This window comes from Tenrec ecaudatus, chromosome 10 (genome assembly GCF_050624435.1).
Source record: "Tenrec ecaudatus isolate mTenEca1 chromosome 10, mTenEca1.hap1, whole genome shotgun sequence".
Lineage (NCBI taxonomy): Eukaryota > Metazoa > Chordata > Mammalia > Afrosoricida > Tenrecidae > Tenrec > Tenrec ecaudatus.
Genome location: NC_134539.1, coordinates 51,581,466 through 51,605,875, shown reverse-complemented (window position 1 = coordinate 51,605,875; position 24,410 = coordinate 51,581,466). Strand labels below are relative to the sequence as shown.

Below are 24,410 nucleotides of genomic sequence, written 5' to 3'. Positions count from 1 at the left end.
AAAGGCGAAAGTTAACAGATACTCTGGCTCGTCTTCCGAATGCCTTTGGCCTAGACCTGGGCAAGGGAAAACCAGCTGGTAGCAATGAACACACCCGCACTGGGAGAACGCTACAGCAGGTTGCTTGAAAAACCAGGAGAAAGGTAAAGGGAATGGAGGGAAACAGGGAAACATTCGGCTCCCAGGATGAGATATAACAGCCACAGCGTACCTCCAGAGTTCTTACGTACTTAGGTGCTGTGTTTACCGAGAAAATAGCCCATATTCAATCATCATGGGCTGCTATTGTGATGATGATAGTTTGTTTCTACAGCACGAGACCACTGCTCTCATTATCCTCATCACTCCTGGACCAGAGAGCAAGGGCAATAAGGAACTGATGGATGAGGCTGGGGAGGGCAACAGGGGTCCGTAGCTGTAGCTATATGAGTGCACTGCTAGTGAACTTGGACCTGACCCTGCAGGAAAAGACGAGTTAGAAAGGGACCCCAAGGAGGGAAGAGTTGGAGTCAAATCTGCATGCCGTAGCTCCTTTGGATCTGAAACCCCAGGAGAAGAGTCCAGAAGAAGGGCCTGGGCCAGAGGAGCTCTCTCAGGGTTGTCACGCTTCACTAGGAAGATCAGTAGTCCCCAGGGATGTGCTACAGGCCAAGAGGGTGCTGTGGACGGGACAAAGCAATGATGGTCAGAGGATGAGTCAGGGATGCTGGCCAGTCAGGGTTCTCCAGAGAAACAGAACCAGAAAGAGGCGTGTGTGTGTGCGTGTGTGTGTGTGTGTGTGTGTGTGTGTGTGTGTGTGTTTTGAATGGCAACTCCATTCATCTTGAGTTAGAGAGCAAAACAGTTCCATAGGATTTCCTTGGCTATAATCTTAACAGAGGCAGATCTCTAAGTCTTCTCTTCTGCAGAGTCTCCGGGTGGGTTTGAACAACCGACTTTCAGGTCGGCAGTCAAACACCAACCCGTTATGCCCTCAGAGGGGTGTGTGTATGTATTAAACACACATGCACACAAAGGGGCTTCAGGATATTTGGGAATACATTATCTTTTAATCCCAAAGGTTTTGAAACCCTGTCCTACAGAAAGTGCCTGCCTTACGATGGAGTTCCTTTCCCACAATTCTTTTCTTTTTTTTCTTAATTTTATTTTTTTCCCCACAATTATTTTCATAAGTCACTTCTGACCTAAGTCAAAATGCCTCTTTTGGTTTTGTTTATTGTTTGTTTGTTTTGTTTTATTTACTTCCTTTTATTATAGGCATCTTTCTCAGTCCTGTTTTTATTTGTCTTTGATACCTTCGACAAGTAATGGGAGGTGGGGACGAAGGCGAGAGAGAATGTGGGTGGATAAGTTTGAACTTGAAGAACAGGCCCACTGGGTTGAGACGGCAGGTAAGTCTGAGATTTGTGGGACATGCTGGCAGGTTGGAAACCCAGGCAGGATTGATGCTGCCGTCAGAAGACAGAATTGCTTCTTCTCTAGAAGATTCTCTTTTGCTCTTACAGCTTTCAGCTGATTGGCTCAGACTCCCCATGTTTTCCTGGGTAATGGTCTTGACTTCAACTCGAAATGATGGTAGTTGTAAATGAATCTTCAAAATAACTCCACAGCAACGTCTAAGTTCAACTCATGCCCCTCGAGGGCACATAAACTCATCGCAGCCTAGATCAGTGTTCATGACATAACTGGGATGATGGGGCCAAGGAGGCCTGAGGGCATCTCGTGCCCTTTATTGGGCAGCTACCCTCAAAGACAGGCAGTCCGAAACCACTGGCACTCACTCCCTGAGTTCAAGCGGAGGCTTTCTGCTCCCATAAAGACTACAGAGCCTTGGAAACCCATAGGGTACATCTCTGCTGCCCTATAGGGTTACTCTGAGTTGGAATCAAATGGATTGCAATGCATTGTTGTTCTTATAGCCTGAGAAAACTGACACGTAGACTAACTGTGACAGATAGGATTGCAGAACCTGTAGCACCTGGCCCCCTAACGCTTATTCCCAAGAGAAACTTTGGACGATAGTCTCTCTATATACGGAGGGCATGGAGCTGGAAACCCTCTGCCCGCCCCACTTCCCTCGGGAGTGTTGCTAGCAGTACCCATATTCAGACAGCAGAGGGAAGTCTTTACTGTCTTTCAAAGCTCCCAAGTCCGCCCCACCCCAACCCTGCCCCCTACGCCCCCCCACTCCCCGCTCCCCACTCTCTAGAACTGTGAGGAAGGTGGTCAGGACTCTCTCAGGCCTGACAAGAGGGTATTGGGAAAGGGTCTGAACCCAAGAATTATCACTCCGAAGTCCTCAAGCTGGTAACTGCACCCACCATGCTTGGCTGCTTCAATTGGACGTTGGTCTGGTCTCTGATAGATGGAACAAATGAGTGGCCATCTCTGCTGCGTCACTGACAAGATGTCAGGGTCAGGTCAGAACCTCTTCGTTTGGGAGAGAGCGGAGGAAAGGTGGACCCAGAATCATTGACATCCCTGAGTTAATTTTAGAAATGTATCATGCGGTCCTTTGCATCAGCAGTTACTGCTATAGTAAAAGGCTAAGCCATAATCACTCACAAATACATTGAAAGAAGCTTTATTTCTTAAATGCCGTGGGGATATAAGCATGGCCTTTGGTTCTGCCAAAGAAGCTCCAGATAGCAGACCTCCTGCTAAGAGCGCCTTAATCCTCTCAAAATTGAGCACAAGGACAGGTTCGCCACTATCGTCTAGGAAAATAGTCTAGTGACGGAAACCTGGTACCTGCAACAGGGAGACATGGGCACTCCTGCCAGCACTTCAAACCTAACCTCTGTCTACAGGTAAGACGTCAGAAACAACGGCCCACTTCCTGTGGGATTATTCTGAGAACCAGATTAGTCTTGTATGAGAAAGCGTTCAGACCAGTGTCTCATGGACACTAGGTTTTCAGGGAAGGACAAGAATAATTGCTATCACTATCTGGCTACAACTGCCTTGCTGAGTGGCATGAGGTAGTTTGCGTCCTCCTGTCTGGTGCCCAGTCTCTTTCCATCTGTAAAGTGGTCTTGATACTGCCCCTGCTGTGAAGAGGAAGGGAAATGTAGTATACAAAGTGACAGGGAAGGTTGGCACCCAGCATGTTATCATAACTTAGAAATTCATTTCCTTCCCTGATCCCCAACATTTTCTCTCAAACCCCCAAATATAACCAATCAAGGGTAGAAAGCTGAAGGTCGTGGGTGGCAGAATGAGCAAGAGCTCTTTCCCATTGTCTTCCCTCAGGAGAAACGGAAGGACACTTCTCTCCACCGAAGGGCAAGGGGAACCATCTGTTAGCTCCAGCTCCCTGCACAACAAAAGACGTTTAACTTGTGATCTCTTGTTTTTAGAAACTGACTCAGAGAATGTCTTCAGTATCCTGAGGAAGACTCCATTCAAGAAGGCATGGGCCTATCTCCACGGTCAGTGCTGACTGAATCCAGGGACCAAAAACCCTATATATACCATTTCTTTTGGCCTTTCCACAACTCCTAAACCAAGGGGGCTGGGGCTTCCACATAGAGGCCTATCATTGAATTTTGGTTTTCTTGCATAAAGGTGTGTGTGTGTGTGTGTGTGTGTGTGTGTGATTTGCATGTAAACACCTTTGGGTTAAAGGGCTAACTCCAACATGACAGGGCTCCAACTTCCTCAGTCCCTTTCCTTTATGTCACCCACCTGGCCCCTGCTCCTATTTTCATCCCATCTGGCTACTCCCTAAGGAGTCCTGCCCATGCTGTGATTAGGCATTGGACTGATTGCTACCCACAAGGTTGGCCATTCAAACCCACCAGACACTCCTCTGGAAGGTTTATGGCCTAGGAAACCCTATATAGTGTCATTCTGCATCGGGATCAACTCCACCGCAGTGGGGTTGGCCGTTCCCCTTTAGGTGGCTGCCGTTGCTACCAGCACCAGCACCCTACTCTAGGCAGCCTCCCATCAGACCAAGCACTTCTAATGCAAGGGAGAACTCGGTACCGTCTCACTGATTCTGCTCCGGTGCCGTGGTGGGTTATAGGTTAGGCTGCTAATCACAAAGTCAGCAATTCGATACCACAAGGCACTCCTCAGGAGAAAGACAAGAGTTTCTCTCCCTGTAAAGATTTACAGTCTTGGCAAATCAAAGGAACAGTTCTACTGTGTCCTACAGGGTCAATGAGTCAGAAAGCAGGCTCTTAATCTCTGCCTCTGTGGAGCTAGCCACAATGGATCCACCAATGGCTTTGTCTCCCAGATGAACAGCTGAATGAACATGCTAGTGGGCACTTATTTGCATTTTGCCACATGCCCCAGGTAAGAAGCCGCCTATAAACAGAACAAGAAGAGGTATTTATACTTCAAAGATTAAGACATGGGGGACCGATAGCCAAAATTCTTTGATTAGCATTGTGTTCATTTAAAATGTTTCACTTTGCATTTCGATTTCGTCTCCCTTTTTCCATTGAATTGTATCGGGGTTTAAAGGGAAAGCACAGATCCAATAAAAACACACCCAGTAGCTTCTCAGGTCTCAAAAGATCCTTACCACTGAGGGTTGATGCTCACTCATTATGAATCAAAGAAACTTGGTTACTGACCCAAACACAGCTCACGCGTTTTGCTGCTTCTTGGTTTTCTGTAAATCACCGATGGCGAAAGCCCTTCAGTGTATGTGAGGGACCTACAGTTATGCCTGGTGGCCTCTTGAACGAAAGAAAGACTATAAAATTTCAAACAGTCTCCACCCAAACTAAAAACAGAACCACCAAACCCACTGCCATCAATTCAAGATGAGCCTAGATTTTCTGAGACTGTAAATCTTTATAGGAGCAGACAGCCCTATCTTTATCCTGTAAGAACAGCTGGTGGGTTTGAACCACCGACCTTGAGGTGAGCAGTCCAGTACCTAACCCACTACAAGACTCAGCAATTCCACTCTTGAATACATATATACTCAAAAAACTTTCAAGCAAAGACTCGAAAAGAGACGTGTACACCAATGCTCATTACAACACTCTTCACAGTCGTCAAACTATGGAAACAACCTAAATGTCCATCCACAAATGACTGGATAAACAAAATGAGAAACATGCATAATGGATATGTCTCAGCCAATAGAACTGAATTCTTGATACATGCTACAGTGAGGACGGAGCTTGAAGCCATGCTAAACAAATTAAACCAATCCCCAAAAGACAAATATTATATAACTTCACTTAGGTAAATAAACAAGAGAAGGCAAATGTCTACAGATTGAATTTCATTAGTGGTTACTGGGGGCGGAGGTTGGCGGAAGAGGTTTTCAGTTAATAGAAAAACCACATTGATCATATGCAGGATTGCATAGCCGAGTATTATGATTTCTGTTGCTAAGTTGTAGATCTGGAAAAGGTTGAATTGAGAAAAGTGTGTGCTAGATAACATTTTCAACAATACAATAGCAACAACAAAGGTCATTGTTGAGGCTACCTATGTAGAATCAAACAGCTCATGGGATTTCATTCCTTCGTTTGGAGGTTTAGGGCCAAAGTTTCATGAGACATCCCAATTAATTGGTCTAATAAGGTGGTTAGGGCTTCTATTCTAGCTCCTATTTGTGGTGTAGGGTCTGATGCCTTCAAAGTGTGTAAGTATCTGAGGACAACAATTCGTCCACATCTACCTGGATTTTCAGAGGAAGAAGGAAGGTCAGAAACAGAGGGAGGTTATGGAATCCGGGGAAAACTGCCTGTTTGCTGTGAGAATGGAACTGGATCGTGCCCTCCAACCATTACTGGACACTTTGATCCAAGGCTCCATAAAAAAATCCCAACCAAAAGAATTTTTGCCAAACAGAATTTTGAATTCGGGTGGTCTCTAGAGAGTGAATGAGCCCCTGAAACTATTGCCCTGAGATAATCTTAATACCTTAGACCAAGCCATATTAGCTTAATTAGTTGAGGCGGGGAGGGGATCCCTCTGCCTGGCATAGTATGTTCTTTTAAGATCTATGTATATGAGGTCAAACCGCCAATAGCAACTAACAACTTGGCAGATTAGAGAGGAACCTTGGGGGGCCAGGGAGGTACCTGGTGGCACAGTGGTTACAAGTTGGGCTGCTAACTACAAGGTCAGAAGTCTGAAACCACCAGCTGCTCCTCAGGAGAAAGACAGGGCTGTCTACTCCTGTAAGAGTTGCAGTCTTAGTAACTCACAGGGGCAGTTCTGCCCTCTCCGATAGGGTTGCTATGAGATGACATTGGCTCAATGGCACTGAATTTGTGGGGTTTGGGTTTTAAAGGGTAGTGAGCTTGTGTTCCTGAGAGAGGACCAACTGAGAAAGGGCGGGTGAGAGTACCTGTACAGCTCAATGGATGGAATCAATGCCAGGAAACTCGGCAGGTAGAAAGAATCTGTTGGGTGCTTACCAGGGTCTCTCCTTAACAGCAAAATAAATAAGTAAAACTTAGAGGAAAACCTTACATGAAGAGACAGGTAAATTATGGGATATAAGGAAAACTCAGATCATTTGTGGTTACAAGATGCAAAGATACATCTTTCTATAAAAGTTAGCATCCTTAGATTCTTCTAGACTACTTGATAACTCATTTGAGTATTCATGGAAAAGCACTGAATGTTTTACCTCTAGTATTTTGTACAGCGTGTGACCAATTATTAGTTTCCCACCAAATGCTCGTTGATTAATTGGGTCAATGAACATCATAGTCCAGACCATGTGAGGAATGTAGCCCAGGAGATTAGAAGGAAAGGCTAATAAGATCAATCATTACTGGAAGTGACTTAATTTTGCAGGGGATAGAGCGACAATAACATGGACATTCAGACAACTCCGCTTTGAGTATTGAAGGAAGGAATCCATTGTCCATACGTTCTGAAAACTAAATAGAACTTGGAAATGGTAATATGAAAAATATCTTCAGTGGTTAAAACAGCAGAAAATACTATTCTAACATAGTCTTGAAAGGAAGCCCTAAAGAAAGACTTAAAACTTTCTAACCTGTTTTTGAAAATTGCTCAATAATTCTGAGTTTTTAAGTAAATGCATAAATGGAATTGGATGTTCAAACGGTAATGATAATAATCCTGTTTTTTATATTCTCTTGCCAGCGTCAGAGAAAACAAATGAAAACAAGTTGTCTTGGAACCCAGATGGCATTATTAATGGAATGGAATATAAAGATGGGGATCTCGTGATCCAGTTTCCAGGTTTATACTTCATTATTTGTCAACTACAATTTTGCGTGTCTCAATGCCCTGGATACCCTGTCGACTTAAGTTTGGAGATTTGTATCAACAAGGAGAGCAAAAAGATGGCCATGGTGACGGTATGCGAGTCTCAAGTAAAGACCAAAAGTATATACCGAAATATCTCACAATTCTTACTCGAGAACCTGCAGGTCAACAGCACCATCTCAATCAAAGTGAATAACCACTCGATGGTGGATACAGACACCTTCCCTCTCCAAAATGTTCTGTCCGTCTTCTTGTATAGCAATTCCAAATGAACTGTATTCCCGGGCCACTGGAAAAGAGAACCCCCACCCCGCCATACAGTATGTCATCCAAACACTCCGACCCCAAAAAGAAAGAATGGAAACTTCAGACCAAGACTCAATCCCACTGAGGATTAAATAGCATTCTTCATCTTCTTTCTCCTCGGGAGATACAGCGCCCGGGTTACAAAGACTTTTGAGTGAAATATCTTTCAGAGAAAAGGCCAAAAAGCAATGTGATATGGTGGGCAGAGCCTCAGAAGGAGTCAAAAGAGTTGGGCATATATTCCCAGCCTGACTACTAACTCAAGGTATGATCCCGGGCCCTTCCTTCATCCCCTGGTGACTCAGAATCTATGTCTGAAAAATGAAGTGGCAAGAGATGATCTTTTCCAAAGTCTCTTCCATCTCCGAAGGCCATGTTTTCTCATTACAGACCTGTGAGCTGAGATTCTACACAGCATTATGGAGGCCCTCAATCAAAGGAAGACACCCCCTCAACACACACACACACACACACGAAACTGACACTAGTGGCATCGAGTTGCACTTTATTTGGGTAGTGTCAGAATATAGGGACAAGTTTCAGGGCACCTTGCAGAAATGTCAGAACGTCAGGACACAAGACCATGCACCAGAAGACCTGCCACGCTCACCCTCCAGAATCCCAAAGTCCATTGTGTATGTGAGGACCCTCTAAGCAGGGGAAGCCCACTCCTCTGAAGACTGAGCATGAGTCAAAGGCAGACTACATTTTTGTCATGTCAGGAAAGGGCCGTGAATTCAGAGAACACACCAACAGCTTCCAACAGCCAAGTTAATACAGTCACTGAATGGGGACTAGCTGCTGCCTTCCTTCCCGCGAGCAAGTTCCATGCTCTGCTATAGACATCTCTCAGAAAACCATTTCACTGCCCAGTTTCTAAGCCTCTGCTAAGCTGAAAACAGTGTGGAGAATTTGGGGGACGCAGTACCCTCCACTCTTAATTTGGGTAGTTTTGAGATTTCTCTGGCTACATCAATCTTTGTAACTCTTCGTCACTTTTGGAGAAGCACCTTATTTGTTTGGAAGAAAGACCTTAGGAAGCCTGTTGAGTCAATCTGAAAGTCCCTGAGATTATGCTTCAGTAAGAAAGGCAGACCATTTAACTGCCGTGCCAAACGATGGGCCTTTGCCTTTTTCTCCAGAAGAAAAGCCAAAACTTCACTGCTTTTGGGTCAATTCTGACTCAGGGTGACCCTATGGACCAGAGTCTAGCTATCCCTATGGGTTTCCAAGACTGTAGATCTCCATGGGGATAGAAAGGCTCACCTTGCTCCCATGGAACAGCTGGTGGACTTGAACTGCTGACCTTGTGGTTAGCAGATCAGTGAACAGCCACTATGCCACCAGAGCTCTTTAAAGGAAAGGAGAGAGGGAAAAAGAGGAGTAGGGGTGGAGGAAAGGCTTTCCAAGGAAGACAAGGAAAGATTTAAAAGAAAGAATCAAAAACCCAACAGGGAAGTGGGTAAAGGGAGACGTCAGACAGGGCAAGATATGACAAGATAATAATTTATAAATTATCAAGGGTTCATGAGGAGGGGGGAGTGGGGAGAGAGGGGAAACAAAGAGGAGCTGATGCCAGGGGCTTAAGTGGAGAGCAAATGGTTTGAGAATGATGAGGGCAATGAATGTACAAATGTGCTTTACACAATTGATATATGTATGGATTGTGATAAGAGCTGTATGAGCCCCTAATAAAACGATAAAAAAAAAGAATCAAAAACCCGAGTTGCGGGGCATCGATGAGATGAACTTGGAAGAATAAAAATTGCCCAGGGGAAAATCTTACGGCTTTTGCGGAACACTGCTCAGTGTTAACTTTCTCCTTCGTCTCTTCTTAAGTAGTCTGTAAAATCTACATCCTCTTTCCCGCTTTGGGTGAGTAGCTATTCTGGCGGCGGCAGGCATTTGTCAAGGTGATGAATACAGCAAACTATGTGGTGCATCAAGTTTAAAAAAAAATTCTTGACTGGTTTTGAGGACCCAAACACTAGAAAGTAAGGGAAATCTGACATCTGGCATTCGAGTTAGACTCTAGCTGTGTCGGACAAAAGAATCTTGCTTGAACCAACCCATCTACTCTTTAAAAAGTGTAGAAAATACAAGGTTATATAACCAAAAGAAGTTTTTTTTTTCCCCTCTAATATCTCACTGTGTCATCCAGAGAAGATTCTACTGTCCCTGGTCACCCAACTTCCTTTGAGCAAGGGTCTCTGACTTTCAGATTGTTCATGACCCCTCATTTCATTCTCCTGTCAGGCCAGGCTCCAGAAGCCAACAGTTAGAAACACCGGCAGGGAGAACATATAAAATAGCTGGTAACAAAATAGACAAACAATGTAAGATAGACTAATCACCAAACACTCAGTCAATGGCACTTATGGAATATGCAGTCTAAGAAATTGAAACCAAAATTCTATTTGTCCCAAAGGGTTAACCAGCCACTGGATGTTCAGAGTAATTGACACCGTCTTGGCAAGGAAAGTAAGGCCCTTTTCCTAACTGAGAACTGGGGCTACCTGAAACATGTGCCTCTTTGATACAGACTCAAATTGAGCTCATAGTCTCTTTGCCTACACACACAGAATCCATGCAGAACTCATAGAGAAAGAAGTTATGTGAGTTAATAAAAAAAAAGCGATATAGGCTAAATGTATTCTTGGCTTTGGAAAACTTAATATAACTTTTGTTCTCAGGGTATAGTTAACTTATTCTTCACCTGGTCTCCCCCTTATCCCCTGGCAGCTTCTGTAACTCTCCTATCCAGTTTCTTCTCAGACTCCCCCAGTGGCTCAGAGAATGGCCCAGTAACCCTTGCAGGTTGAAAATGAACTGGTGAAAACAGGAGAAATATTGATGGAACCTGGGCAGAATTTACCCAAGAAAGCAGCCTTCCAGCATAGATGGATTAACACCAGTAATTCTGGCACTGGAGGACCAAAAAAGTTCAAGGAACAGTTAAGTCAGAATCTTCTCTTGGAAGATCCAAAGAACACGTAGGCCACGGTTCGAACACACACCCAGTGGCCCTGGCTCCTGCCTCCTCTCCTTATGACCCCCTATGCTCTGTTCATCTCCTCCTTTAGCCTTTCTATCATGTCCTGGGTCGACCTCAGATTGCACCAGCCTACCGCATTCAACAACTGCCCCTGCTTCTCCCTCTCAGCTTCCCCCCTCCACACCGGGTGGACTCAGTGTGTGCAGTTCCAGTTTATCAAATCTCTCCCTATCAGAAAGTGATGAAATAGATGACAAAACATTTTTTCAGAAAAAAATGAAAAGCTTGCTGGGTAATTTATTTAAGAGTATGCCTGTGTGTGTGTGTGTGTGTGTGTGTGTAAGTCAAAAAGTCTTGCTACAAGGTAATGAAAACCTTTATTAATTTTTTAAGATATCAGAATACGAAGCTACTGTTTCTTCATGTTTCTTCTACTGAGGTCTGCATATATCTGAAGTCTGCGTTTTCTTCTCTCACACCCTTTCCCCAAGAACACTGCCCTCTGTGGTCAACGCCATGGCACTTGGGCATCTTGATGGCCTTGGATGGTATCTTCCTTGTCAATCCCTTTGAGTTGGAGGAATCAAAAGAAGACAGAGGAGGAAGACCGGGGATGTGAGGGGGATGAGGTGAGGTTTCTCACATTTTCATAGGACAACCCTTGTTACCTTCGAAGAATAAATACGTGCAGTGTCATGATGGACTATATCTTCCTGAGTGGGTGCACCTTCCCTGGTCTTTGTCCTCACTAATGCAATTGGCACTGTTCTCAAGACGTCTTCACTATAAGCCCTATAACTGCCCTGTATGCTGCGATAAAACCTCCCAAAATATCCCTTGGGAATCCCAAGCACCCATCCCCAGAACCCTCAGGACTAATCTCTGCTGTAAATTTAACTGGCCCCTCCGAAGCCACTGTTTTGATGGGACATGTTCTGGAGGCACCCTAGCAAGACTAAGACAAGTAGGTTACTGAGAGAATGGGTCTGCAGCAGCCCACCAACCACAGAGACAGGTTTAGTTTGGATAAATAAACCTGTGTATCTATGACCTGGAAGCCTAGTAGCAATGGTTTTTGAGTTACCTCTGTGTGTGTGTGTGTGTGTGTGTGTGTGTGTGTGTCTAATCATTGTTCTGCAGTCCATATATTTAACCTGGGTCAGGTGAACTTCTTGCTCTGGGCCTTGCAAACATTATGTATGCTTGTATTTATTGTTAATTATGGAAAGGACAGGACCTATTATTTTCCCATGCTACACTAGCTTATTTAACAACTATTATGTTTGCTGTATTTGCTTCCATTTCTTTTCCAAGTAAAATAATACAGGTAAAGCCAAAGTGCCTCTTCTCTCCCTAGAGAGAGTATTACATATAACCCTTATTACCATAAGTTTGTATGTTCTCTTCATGTCCATAGCATTTTTGTACTTGTTTCCCCATAAGAAGATGGAGTACAATGTTGTATAGCTTTTAATATTTCAATAAATTATACCTTAAATAACGTTTTGTGATCTGGTTTTTTTATTTGAGTTTTTAAAATATGCTTACCTGTATTAGTCCAAGTAAATATAACATATTCACTTAACAGCTATATCATATGGATGCCTTTGTTTGAATCAACCGATCTGGTCACTCTTCCACGGATAAGCATTTAGTTTGCTCTGAGAGTTTTCACTACATGCAATCTTAATGTAGCCACATGATTAGTCCAGGTCATGGTGTGAAAAAGTCGGTCTTATGCAACAAGGGAGGATGATCACATCAGATCATAAATTGGAGGATGACTTCATCATCACATTATTGCCAATTACATCATTCCATAACCACCAAATGGTACAGAACAGAACAGCCCCATCACTGAGAATCATGGCCCAGACAAGCTGACGCCTAGCCTTAATCACCACAGCCAGCGTTCTGCTTGCCTCATCTCTGGACACTCGTGACTGTCAGACATCCATCATTAATGTGCAAAATAAACAGTAGATGGTTTACTATCCGTTTAAGTGTGAAATGTCAGAAAATGAGAGAGTGAATGCGTGAGGAGTAGGTATATCACACATAAAGCTACAACAACACATCCTGCGTGGATCTCGCTCGTGTCATCGTTTCATATGGCAAAAACGCTCTCTGAAAATGACAAGTAAGCTAGTGAGTGAGCTAGAGGAGCCCAAGTGGCTTGGTGTTGCACGGTGGGCCGTTGAAGCCACCAGCTGATCTGAACTATGAGGCTTTCTACTTCCATAAGGAAGCACAGTCTTGGAAAGCCACAGGGGTGGTTCTCCTGTGTCCCCTCGGGTCGCTAGGACTCAGCATGGACCGCATGGCAGTGGGTGCAGGCCTAGATCTCTCTGTGATCACAGCTCAGGAGCTCGAGTGCGATCTTTGGAATGGGGAAGGTTCTTTCCATTTATTTTAAGTGCACCTCTACTCTACATGCTTATAATTATACAGGCACTTGAGCAAGACTAAGATAAGCATAGTACTGACAGAATTTGCCTGCAGCCGTTCACTGACTGCAGAGACATGTTTAAACATGTTTTCCTTGGATTGCAACTGTGCATTTAAGAAGTGAAACCCCAGTAGAGATACTCTTTGACTTACCCTCATATATGGTATATGTGCGTACAAATGTGTGTGTGTGTGTGCGTGTGTGTGTGTGTGTGTGTGTGAGTGAGTGAGTGAGTGTGGTGTGCTGAGTTCCAGTGTGCTTCCAGGACCCACGTGAGGCTCCAGTGTGCGATGCAGCATGGTGTGCAGGAGGTCTCTGCCAGGCAGCTGCAAAACCAGTCCTCGTGAGGATGCATGTGTTTGAAAGACCTCGTTCCTTGGCACGTGGGTCTGCGTTCCAGGCAGCAAATGAGAAGGGACAGCTTGAATGGACATTTGAGTTTAGAGAAGAACTTTCTTTTTCTCCACAACCTCAAAAAGAAATTTCTTCCCCCAGCTCAAATGCTTATTCTCTTCAGGATTGGTTCTAAACTTCTTCCTACAGCAACGTTTCTCTGGGTGACATAATCCATTGTCGTGATTTCAAAAGCCATTTTCTGCAGATGACTGTGAATTCTATAACTCCAGCTCTAGTTTTGCATCTAAAATTCAACTCCACTTACTCAACAGCCACTGGGCTTTACCAATAGTTCTCTCTTAAGAACATTCACTTCTAACTCAGTGGCTTTTACTATTCCTTCTATACGATGGTCTTCAGAGTTCTGTCTCCATGACCTGGATGAAAAAGAACAGATGCATCAAGAACTAAGGATGCTGTCCCATGTACACACAGGCACATGCACAAGAACACACACACACACACAGTACACACACAAACCCACTCAAGCACATGTCCACCTAAAGTAAAAATTTTTGTTAACTAATTCACCTACTCCTCACTTTATCAACTATCTCAGTATTCATCATTTTATATTTACGAAATTAGCTATAAATAATCTACGATCCAAATACAACTGTCCAATCACATGGCTGTGTGTTAACTTCAGCTGAGCAAAAGAGTCTCAGTGGCTTGACAGAGAGGCCTGGATACAGTTTGGCAGTTGTGTAATGATACAATCTGGTAACAATATCAGTTGGCAGTGATATAATGTTAGAACTTGGAATTTATAATGATGTAGTCTTCGTCCATTTGTGATCTGATATGATCGTTCTTAAATTTTCACCCAACATCAATTTTTGCCAAACTCCCTGCTCTTTGGAGGCTCAGCACGTGGAGAAGTAAAGAGTGGGCGTGCTTGCCCTTACTCTTTGTTACTGGGAAGACACGTTTCTGGTTGGGACTACCTGGCTTGATCTTAACATGGTCTCGCATGAGTCGCACATTCACAGCTTGTTAAGCACTCTCCCAGGGGGCTTCCCCGACTCCAGGAGTTGGCAATCTCACAATATGCTTTCCCTCATTCCTTGCAGCACACTCTCTGCTATAGTTGAGCCTGAGATGGACACCCTTGTAGAACGTTCCATTGGGCCGACAACATAGCCGTTGGAGGTGTTGGTGTGCCTACAGCTGCTTTGCAGCAGTTTCTGTACTCAGATACCAGCTGGGTAGCGGTAGCCAAGCTGGGGAGAGGAGTGGGCCGCCATGGGCTGTAGGAGAGGCAAGTTTGTTCTAGAACTAGCAGCTTCCTGACGTGGTGGTTTCCTGTCCACAACAGCGGTGGCTGGGTTCAGGGGCAGGCGGCTTTCTGATTGCAGGAGCACATAAAAGACAGCGGTTACCACGGCAACCTGGCTGAACGGCTTGCTTCCGAGGGCCCTGTTTCTTCAATCCCTCAACAATTGCATACATCACTTAGTATCTGCAATGAATCCCACCCTTCCTGTTAAGTAAGGTCGAGTAAAATCTGTTCTGTGCACCTGACCCCTGGAGAATGCACCTTCCCACCCCGCCTACCCCGGTCTCAGCACGTGCAAACCTGACTTGTGAGACTCACCTCTAGTCCTTCATTCCAAATATGAAAAACTGTCTTCGTCTCTCATGACCCTTCCTTTCCATTCCCAATCTAATCAGCATCTCTCCAGTTCGGCCAGTTCTCTAACTCCAGCCCTAATCGTTTCATTCACTTTACCTTGGCCGCCTCCCAACTCACCCCCTTGCCTCCTGCCTCGCTCTCTTCATTCAGCAGCAGTAACTCTCCCTCGTTCTCGGGCTCTGTAAGAACGGTGGCGGTTCATCAAGCTCTTACGCGCAGTGCGCTTTTCTCGTGCTCACTCATTTCCTCCTCAGAACAGCTTTAGGAAGACATAGTTTTTCCCCATGTGGCGGATAAGGACACTGAGACTCCAAGCCATCAGGTAAGGTAACATGGTCAACGCCACTCAAACGCTAGGTTGTGGGGCTTGGTATCCAGCTCTGGTTTGTCCAAATTCACGTTCCAAGCTCCAGTCATTCCAAATGCAGCCTTTCTCAACTCTCACTCGTTTAAGCCAGGTCCCTCTCCACCTAGATCCTGCCCCTCTCTCTCTGGCTCCATCTGTACCGCTGCGCTGCTTCTTGTGCTCCAGGCTCGGATCACATTGAGCATTTCTTCCATTCCTCGGACCTGCTGCTGTGACCAAGTCTTTGCAATATTCTTCCTCCTGCCTGGAAGACTGTTTCCACTCGCTTTTGCTATTTCCTATCATCACCTGCTCACCATTTAAATGTCATCTCCTCAGACAAATCTTCCCTACCCCCTCTGGCGTCCTCCCACTTTTTTCCTGTACTTTTCTCCCATCCTTAACTGTAAACTCCCTCATAAATAAATAGAGATAGATAAATAGATAAGATGGTTTAAATCCTTGCTGCTCCCTAAAAACAGGAACCCAAGCAACCTTATTTAGCACTCAGTCCCATAGCCACGCCCAGTTTGAGGAAGCTTCTTGAAACACAGGCCCATGAAAAGGAAAAAGATCGCCAATCACACTCACACACACAGACAGAGAGAGAGAGAGAGAGAAACGACCAGAAAACAATACCCTTTACGAAATAAGGAAATGTGAATTGAAAGCATTCTTCTTAGAAATGCTTGCAGTATTCAGGAAAGAAAAATGAAATTTTCAAAAGCATAATTCACTTGTGCCATCTAGAATCTGGAAAAATCAAACTTTCACTTGTTACAGTGAATCCCTTCTACTGTAGGCCTTGCTTCTGACCCTTTGGGTTCACCACCACGGCCCAGTAATCACAGAGTGGACCCCGATTGCTGCCAGCACATGCATGTCAGAGGAGAACCGTGTGTGCTCCATGGTGCTTGGTTTGGCTGACTATTCTAAAGTCAATCTCCCCACCTAGTGGCGTAGTGATTACGGGTTGGGCTGTGACCCACAAAGTCTGAAATTCAGAACCACTAGCCACTCTTTGGGAGAAAGACGGGGCTTCCTAATGCAGGAAACAGCGAGAGTCTCAGGCTCACAGGGGCAGATCTGCCCTGTCCTATGGAGTCACGGTGAGCTGACATCGACTCGAACAGCGAGAGTCTCAGGCTTACAGGGGCAGGTCTGCCCTGTCCTATGGAGTCACGGTGAGCCAACATCAACTCGAACAGCGAGAGTCTCAGGCTCACAGGGGCAGGTCTGCCCTGTCCTATGGAGTCACGGTGAGTCGACATCGACTCGAACAGCGAGAGTCTCGGGCTCACAGGGGCAGGTCTGCCCTGTCCTATGGAGTCACGGTGAGCAGCGAGAGTCTCAGGCTCACAGGGGCAGGTCTGCCCTGTCCTATGGAGTCACGGTGAGTCGACATCGACTCGAACAGCGAGAGTCTCGGGCTCACAGGGGCAGGTCTGCCCTGTCCTATGGAGTCACGGTGAGCCGACATCAACTCGACTGGTGAGTTTGGTTTGTTCTTTCTTCCCAGATGTCTCCGGGTGAGTTCGAACCGCCAACCTTTAGGTGAGCAGGGAAGCATATTAACTCTGTACCCAACCTAAGGATGTTCCCGCCCTCGGCCCCATGAGTAGCTATCCTTTTTTATAATACTTTTGTACGCTCAAATGCTAATTTTAGAGCATTTAACAGCTTTAAAGTGCATTGGAAGCATCTGAAAGACCTTCTAAAAACCCTGATGCCCAGACTACTTCCCTGACCAATTACATTAGACTCCCTGAGGCTGGAATATATCAGGATTATTTTTAGCTCCTCACAATGGGAGCCAGTGTGACACTCCATGGTTTAAAGCCTGGCTATTCAAATTGTGTCCAGGAACCCCCTGCCCCGGTATCCCCAGCGAATTTGTTAGAATGCAGAATCTTCCACCCAGCCTGACTTGCCTCAATAGCAGCTGGGCTTTCTGAAATGCCACAGGAGATTCGCAGGCACCTTGTGCTTTGAGGCGCAGTGTTTAAATGGCCTCTCTTGGTAAGTGGGGGATTGCTGAGAATCCATTCTGCTTCCCTACTTCCCCTCATCAGGACCTCGCCAAGTGGATCCTCCCTTCTCTTCTGCTGCCTGTACACACGTGAGGGTCTAGAAACTACAAAAAGCATCACCCATCAAAGCAGTATGCTAGTATTCCTTTGAAGTTGCCATCACTACGTTTGAAAATTGATTTGGGTCCAGCTCTTTCCCTTGTTAATCTTGGATTTGTCCACTAGGCTTGAATGGGGTGCAGCACTTCCCCTATGGCCAAGGAGAGGGAGAGATCAGACCAGGGGTCCCTTGAGAACTTGAGAAGGGACCCTCGCTCAGATGACTCCCATGACGTTGCTCAATTGCAGACAGCTCCAGCGTGAAATTCCCCCAGCTGTCAAATGGGAGAGTTCATCCAACTCAAACATGGTTGGAGAATAAATATAGACATGTCTACTGAGCTGGAAGGCACACACATCTGAGGTACTTCTGTTTTATTTAGTATCCATGAAGGGGGGTTGCCTGTCGGGGCAGAAGCTTGGCAATATCGGGAAGGTGGAGGGAGGGTGAGGGAGAAACGGGAAACAGATGACAAGGTCTACATGTAACCTCCTCCCTGGAGGACGGATAGCGGAGAACTGGGTGAGGAAGATGTCAGATGGTGTAAGATATGATAAAATAATAATTATTTATAAATTATCAAGGGTTCGGGGGAGAGGGGAGCGGGTAGGGAGGGTAAACTGAGGAGCTGATGCCAGGGGCTCAGGTGGAGAGTGGGCGTTTTGAGAATGATGATAGCAACATATGTACAAATGTGCTGGACACAAATGATGTTTGTACGGATTGTAAAGAGAGTTCTTTGAGCCCTTATAAAATGATTTTTTTTAAATCAAGCAAACTGCGAAAAGTCAATAGTCCTCCAGCTCCTGAAAGCCTAGTCTCTGTGAGGCGAACCTCCAGGGCGGTTTGAAGGACAACTAGAGTGGATATGGAAGTCAAGATGAGGAAGCAGGTTGTTGGGGGATCCTCCCTCCACTTTGTCCAGCCGCGGCCCTAATCAGGAGGGCTACAAATGCTTTCAGGTCTCTCTTCCCACGGTGCAGCGAGCTCCTAGACGGCAAAGAACCAATCCCTATACCCTGAGTTCCAAAGCAGAATGGAGCACAAAGTCAGCCCTTAGGAAGCATTTCCCTTTCGCTCCAAATGGGATGAGGAGATTCCAAAGGGAGGACACCAGCTAAGCCAACAAAGTGCTTAGTCAAGCACACATCAGATCCACCTTCAGCACCAGAAGGGAGGCTTCCAGAGAAAGCCAGCTGACATATTGTCACATGTCATCCCCTCTGCTGGGGGTCACTGATGACGGAACTGCTGGGACCTTCTGGCTTTGCCTGCTCCTCTCACACCACATTCATTTACCAGCTGCGTTGTTGGAGTCGGCCCCGGGGTCACAGTAGCAGCCAAAGGAAGAAGCCCACAGCTGGCCAGGGTTGAGGACAACACAGTGAGCCAAAGCAAGACATCACCGCGAGAAAAGCAAACTCACTGTCATGGAGTCCATGCCAACTCAACAACGCTGTAGGACAGGATGGAACTGCCTCCCACCCCCAGGAATTCCCAAGACTAACTCTTTCCTACCATGAGAGTGACATCATCAAGGTTTTGCCAACTGTATGGCCAGGTTGTTCATGAGTCTTGCTCCAATCCTGATGCCTAGAGACCTTACAGTCTTCTTCAGATAGTGCAGCTTCTCGGCTGAGTTCTTCAGCAAACAGATTGAGTAAGAATGGCGTAAAGGTGCAACTTTGATGCACGCCTTTCCTGACTTTAAACCGTGAAGTTAATAAATAAATGGACCATGAAGTTCCCCTTGTTCTGTGAGAACGACTTCGTTAGCACCATCAAGTGTTCTGGGATCCCCATTGCTCAAAAGAGTATCCACAATCCTTTGATGATCCACACATAGAATGTCTGTGCCCTGTTAATGGAACACAGACAAACAGCTTGCTGGTCTTCTCCAGTTTCAACCAAGATTCACCTGATATCAGCAATGCTCTCCTTCATGCCATGTCCTGTTCTGAATCCAATTTGAATTTCTACCAGCTTCCTGTTGATGTACTGTTTCACCCATTGCTCAACTACCTTCAGGAAAATTAATTTGTGAATGATATTAATGATATTATCTGATCATTCCTGCCTTCTATTGGATCTCCAGTTTATGGAATGGGTATGAATATGGATCTCTTCCAATTGGTGTGCCAGGTAATTGTCTTCCAAGTGAGCACTTCCAGCATACATTTGTTTGTTGAAATATCTCAGTTGGTGTGCTGCCAGTCCCTGGAGCCTTCCTTTTTGCCAACGCCTTCTCTACAGCTTGGACTTCTACCTCTAAGTGCCATCAGTTCCTTGGGGAAGGAGGGCTGGTAAAGTGGAGGGCCAGTGGGTAAAAGGACGAATCTCAACAAGATGCTATTGCATATTGCATGGTGACTGCAATACTGACCTCAAAATTCGCAGCAATGTTGAGGGTATAGCGGGCAATGGTTCATTCTGTTGTCCATGGGATTGCTTTGAGTCGGGACGCACTCAGCAACAACTAGCAACAACAATAAACCTACCTTCATAGACTCAGATACACAGTAAAGTTAATCTCATCTCGGTGTGTCTCTCTTTCATTCCCTCTAGTAAGGGAACCCTGGTAGTGCAGTGTTTAAGCACTTGCCTGCTGACCCGAGTAGCTGCTTCCCAAGAAAAAGCTGTGGCGATCTGATTCGGTAAAGATGACAACCGTAGGACCCCTGTGGGGCAGTCTACTCTGACCTGTGAGTCGTCATGAGTCAGCATTGACTCGATGACAATAAGTTTGGGTTTGGCAGCACTGCATGGTATCTGCATCCAGCAGCCTTTTCCTGCTGGGGTGTTCAAAGGACAGTGTGATAGAAAGTCAGTATCTGGCATCATTGGTTTTCGTGGCTTTGTGCATGTTAAACCTGGTATTTCTATTGATACAATTCACATAATTCCTTTGAATTATAACCTGCTGGTTGATAAAATGTTAGGAGCTGATTACTTTCTTTTGTAGGATAACTGAAATTGAGAGGAAAGGCAGAATGAATCGGATCCAAAGATGACCCTGAAGAGAATAACAAGTTTCAGGCATGAAATGTTTGACATTTGTCCATAATGGAGGTTAAAGTGTGGTGTAACCAGAAGAATTGACAGATCTGTGATAAATGCCTACTGGACGACGGTGGCGCCTTGAAAAGGGCTACCTTGAAGATGAACTTTTACAAGATTTTGAGTCAACTAAATAGCAACAGATGGATGACAAAGACATGTAAAACTCATTAAATAAAATTTATTAACATTAAATAAAATTTATAAAAAAGGTTTACAAAAAAAAAAGTTTGGGTTTGGATTGGTTTAGTGAAATAGCTTTATGGTATGTAAAGGTATCCCTGGGTAGGACAAATGGTTCCACACTCAACAGCTAAAGATAAGTTAGCAGTTCAAAACTACCAAAAAGCACCTTGAGAGAGAGACTGGATGACCTGCTTCAGAAAGGTCAGAGCCGTGAACATCCAACTCTGCAACGTATGGGCTCACATGAGTTGAAGTCGATGCAATAACGCGTGTCGTCTATCAATTATAGTATATAAGCATAGCAAGTATAATATATAAATACATACCTATTGAACGCCCGCTCAACAAGTCGCACGGACGCCTCCAAATACCGTCTCCCATTGCATACTCACAGCACCCCGTGTTACACACAAGGAATCAGAGATTCCAAGACATGAATGGGTATCTCCAGGCTTAAAAGGTTCACAATCTTTTCTTTTTGTAATTTTTAAAAATCATTTTATTGGGGGCTCAAACAACTCTTATCACCATCCATCCATCCACTGTGTCAAGAACATTTGTACATTTGTTGCCATCATCATTCTCAAAACATTTGCTTTCTACTTGAGCCCTTGGTATCAGCTCATTTTCCACTTCCCTTCCTTGCCACCCCCTCCCTCATGAACCCTTGATAATTTTATTATTATTTTGTCATACCTTACACTGTCCGATGTCTCCCTTCGCCCACTTTTCTGTTGTCCATCCCCCAGGGAGGATGTTATGTGTAGATCCTTGTCATCGGTTCCTCCTTTCCACCCCACCCTCCCTCCATCTCCCCAGCCCCCACCGAGTATCACCACTCTCACCACTGGTCATGAGGGGTTCATCTGTCCTGAATTCCCTGTGTTTCCAGTTCTGTGTGTACCAGTGTATGTGTATACCCTCTGGTCTAAGGCTCACAATCTTAAGATCCAGGTTATAAATGATCACAGTCTGCCTTCCAGGCTACGTCCCTAGTACTCATCCCTTACCCTTACTCTCCATTCTCAGCTCAGTTCACTTGACCACCTTCATGAAGATCTGAACTCAGACATTGTTGTACAAAAAAAAAAAAAACGTGCCCAGGACTTCACAGCCTCACCTCTATCTAAATGCCCATTGCATTGTACCAGGGAGTATTAGAGGATGACTGTTTGGTTTGGTTTGTTGGTTGTTGTTTTGTTTATTTGTTTGCTTGTTTGTTTTGCCACATTTAGAAGACTGTGGACTCCTTGTTTATATTTATGTTAAACTAAATACAGTGCACCTCTCCTGTCAATGTCTGCAAAATAATGTTACTCTTGAATCGAAGTTATTTTGGCCTAATAGTCTACCACGAATACCCAATTCTATACTCCAAACAATGATGCCTTGAGGCCAGAGTCTTTGCAGCCCTGAACCTTGACTGTGGCTGCTCCGGAAACTGGCTGTCTCTCCTCTTGGGCACTGCCGATGCTAAATGGAAAATGATGAAACTGGTGACGCCAATATCTCATGCCTGGCTCCGCATAGCCACACAGCTCCCTCCCCAAACCAGAGCCGCCACCGCTATTCTGTGACTAGGATCCTGGCCCCGCTCTTCTCAACCCAATGAGAACTAAAGGTTTCAACGCCCCCAACCCAAAGTGCCAACTCATTTCCTCTCCACAATTAACCACTTCCCAAAATGACTGCTGTGTGAACACCAACTCCCTGCAGGGGAAACCCCCACCTCCACCTACCCCGCTGTCATTTTACCCTATGACCCCAACCTGACAATCACCCAAGAGTCTGAGATTGATACCCTTCCCAGAAATTCATGTGACTCATCTTAATCATGGTCCTGTTGAGCCGTGAACATCCTTGGCACATAGCGGACACTAGATATGTCTTTGTTGAATAAATTAAAGGCAGTATGGATTCCATCTTATATAGATGCGATGCACTTCCGTTTACAGCACTATCTGTCGAGAGCAGTGTAAACTGTAGACAGACGAAGAAACAGAGCTGGGAGCTCAGCTGGTAAGGTGCAGAGCTGGGAACTCCAGGTTTCTGATCCCTTATACAAACGACCGGGTATTCTGGGGTCAGAAAACTAATCTTCGAGGTCAGCGAAACTAGTCTTGCTACTTCTTAGTAAATTTGTAAAAAAAAGCTTGTATTGGAACACAGCCACACTCATTCTTTTATGCTTTGTCTATGGCTGCTCTTGGAGTCCCTGGGTGGTACAAATAACCAAGCACTTGCCTATTAGTTGGAAAGTTGGAGTTCAAATCTACTCAGAGGTTCTGCAGAAGACAGCCCTCGCTAAATGCTTCTGAAAGATCACAGCCTTCAAAACTCTGGAAGACCTCTACTTTGCACACCTGGGGCCATGTCAGAACAGATTGAACATCACCTAACAGCACCATTTGTTTTTGCTACATTAGCTAAGTTAACCAGTCATGCCCAAATGCTACAGAGAGCCCCGTGCCCTAGGGTCCCTTTGAGTTGAATTGATGCAATAGCTGTGAGTGAGTGAGTGACCCAATCTTTGGAAACTAACCATGTGGCTATGTGATGAATAGGTGCATAACGCATTCATGCAACATCCATTTAAATACAAGTGACTAACTAGGCTAGAGAGTGGGCTTCTGCAGTGAAAAGAGGTTGGGACAAAAAATCTGCATTGTCCTTGGGACACTTGTTGTGTCCACAGCTTCTGTTGAGAGAAGGGCTAGGTTGCTGCTTAAACAGAAGGGTTTTGATGATTACCCCTGGTCCATCTATAGACTGGTGCTTTGCCTATGACTAGTTTAGCTTACAGACCCATTTCCTCAGGCATGAAGGAGACTGGAAGATAATTGGGCTCACATCTCTTGTGGCTTCGTGTAGCCCATAATCTAGTTCAATCCTTCCCACCAAGTCTTCCTGATATAAAACTCTGTAAAAGCCTACGGGGTTAGCATATGTTCTTAAATCATCAAACTTTTCTTGCTAAGTTCTTTTGACCGTGTTGCATCATTTGAAATTTGACCACTCCTTGAGACGGCATTTCTCTGGGAGCCTTCTCAAGTGGAAGATCTTTCTTCTCTTCCCCCACAAACAGACCATGGGACGAAGGTAAGGGTCTCCTTCTGCCCATTGCTCCCCCAAGCTTTCACTCCCTCTGACTTTTATAGATCACATCGTCTCCTTGACCTCAAATGCGCTCTGTGTTGCTAGTATGCACTGACCTCTTGGCCACCACCCTGCCAATCCCTGAGACCCGTCATTCTCGGCTCAAACTTTCCTCTTCACCCCACCTCCTGTAATCATGCTCACTAGTCACAGCATTCAGGGGAGGAACCATCCAGTGCTGTCATCTCTGTTTCTTCACTTTTTCCTCCACTCTTTCTCCTACTCCCACGGTCACATTGTCATCACCTCACCCGAAACTGTATTATCCAAAATGTCTACTTATACATCCCACAGGTCATCAACTCCTATCATTCCAGACCACATGCTCCACCACTCCCGTCACAATTCTTGAATCTCATCCTTCACTCCCCATCGTTGTCCCCTCCCATCCCTTGGTCTCTCCTCCCATTACTTCCTTTTGTGTCCACTGTGGATTTCATGAGCCATCCTTTTTAATCTCTCTTCTCTAAAGTTAGAGCCAAGCCACTGTGGGCTGCTAGAGAAAACAATCACACAACAGAGATGATGG

At 45.3% G+C, this 24,410-nt stretch overlaps 1 protein-coding gene and 1 non-coding gene across 2 annotated transcripts in view; both read left to right on the top strand.

The window, feature by feature from the left end:
• TNFSF8 (TNF superfamily member 8) overlaps positions 1 to 9,149 on the top strand; it is a 32,875-nt gene extending 23,726 nt beyond the window's left edge. The window contains exons 3-4 of the mRNA XM_075560382.1: positions 3,360 to 3,431; positions 7,099 to 9,149. Coding sequence (XP_075416497.1) covers positions 3,360 to 3,431; positions 7,099 to 7,496 — 470 coding nt within the window. The 3' untranslated portion in view covers positions 7,497 to 9,149. The remainder of the gene's footprint in view (positions 1 to 3,359; positions 3,432 to 7,098) is intronic.
• An 11,087-nt stretch (positions 9,150 to 20,236) lies between these two features.
• On the top strand, positions 20,237 to 20,375 carry LOC142460534 (small nucleolar RNA SNORA8). Its single transcript, XR_012786722.1, has one exon. It is a non-coding gene; the product is annotated as a small nucleolar RNA SNORA8 (small nucleolar RNA).
• Positions 20,376 to 24,410: the final 4,035 nt, after the last annotated feature.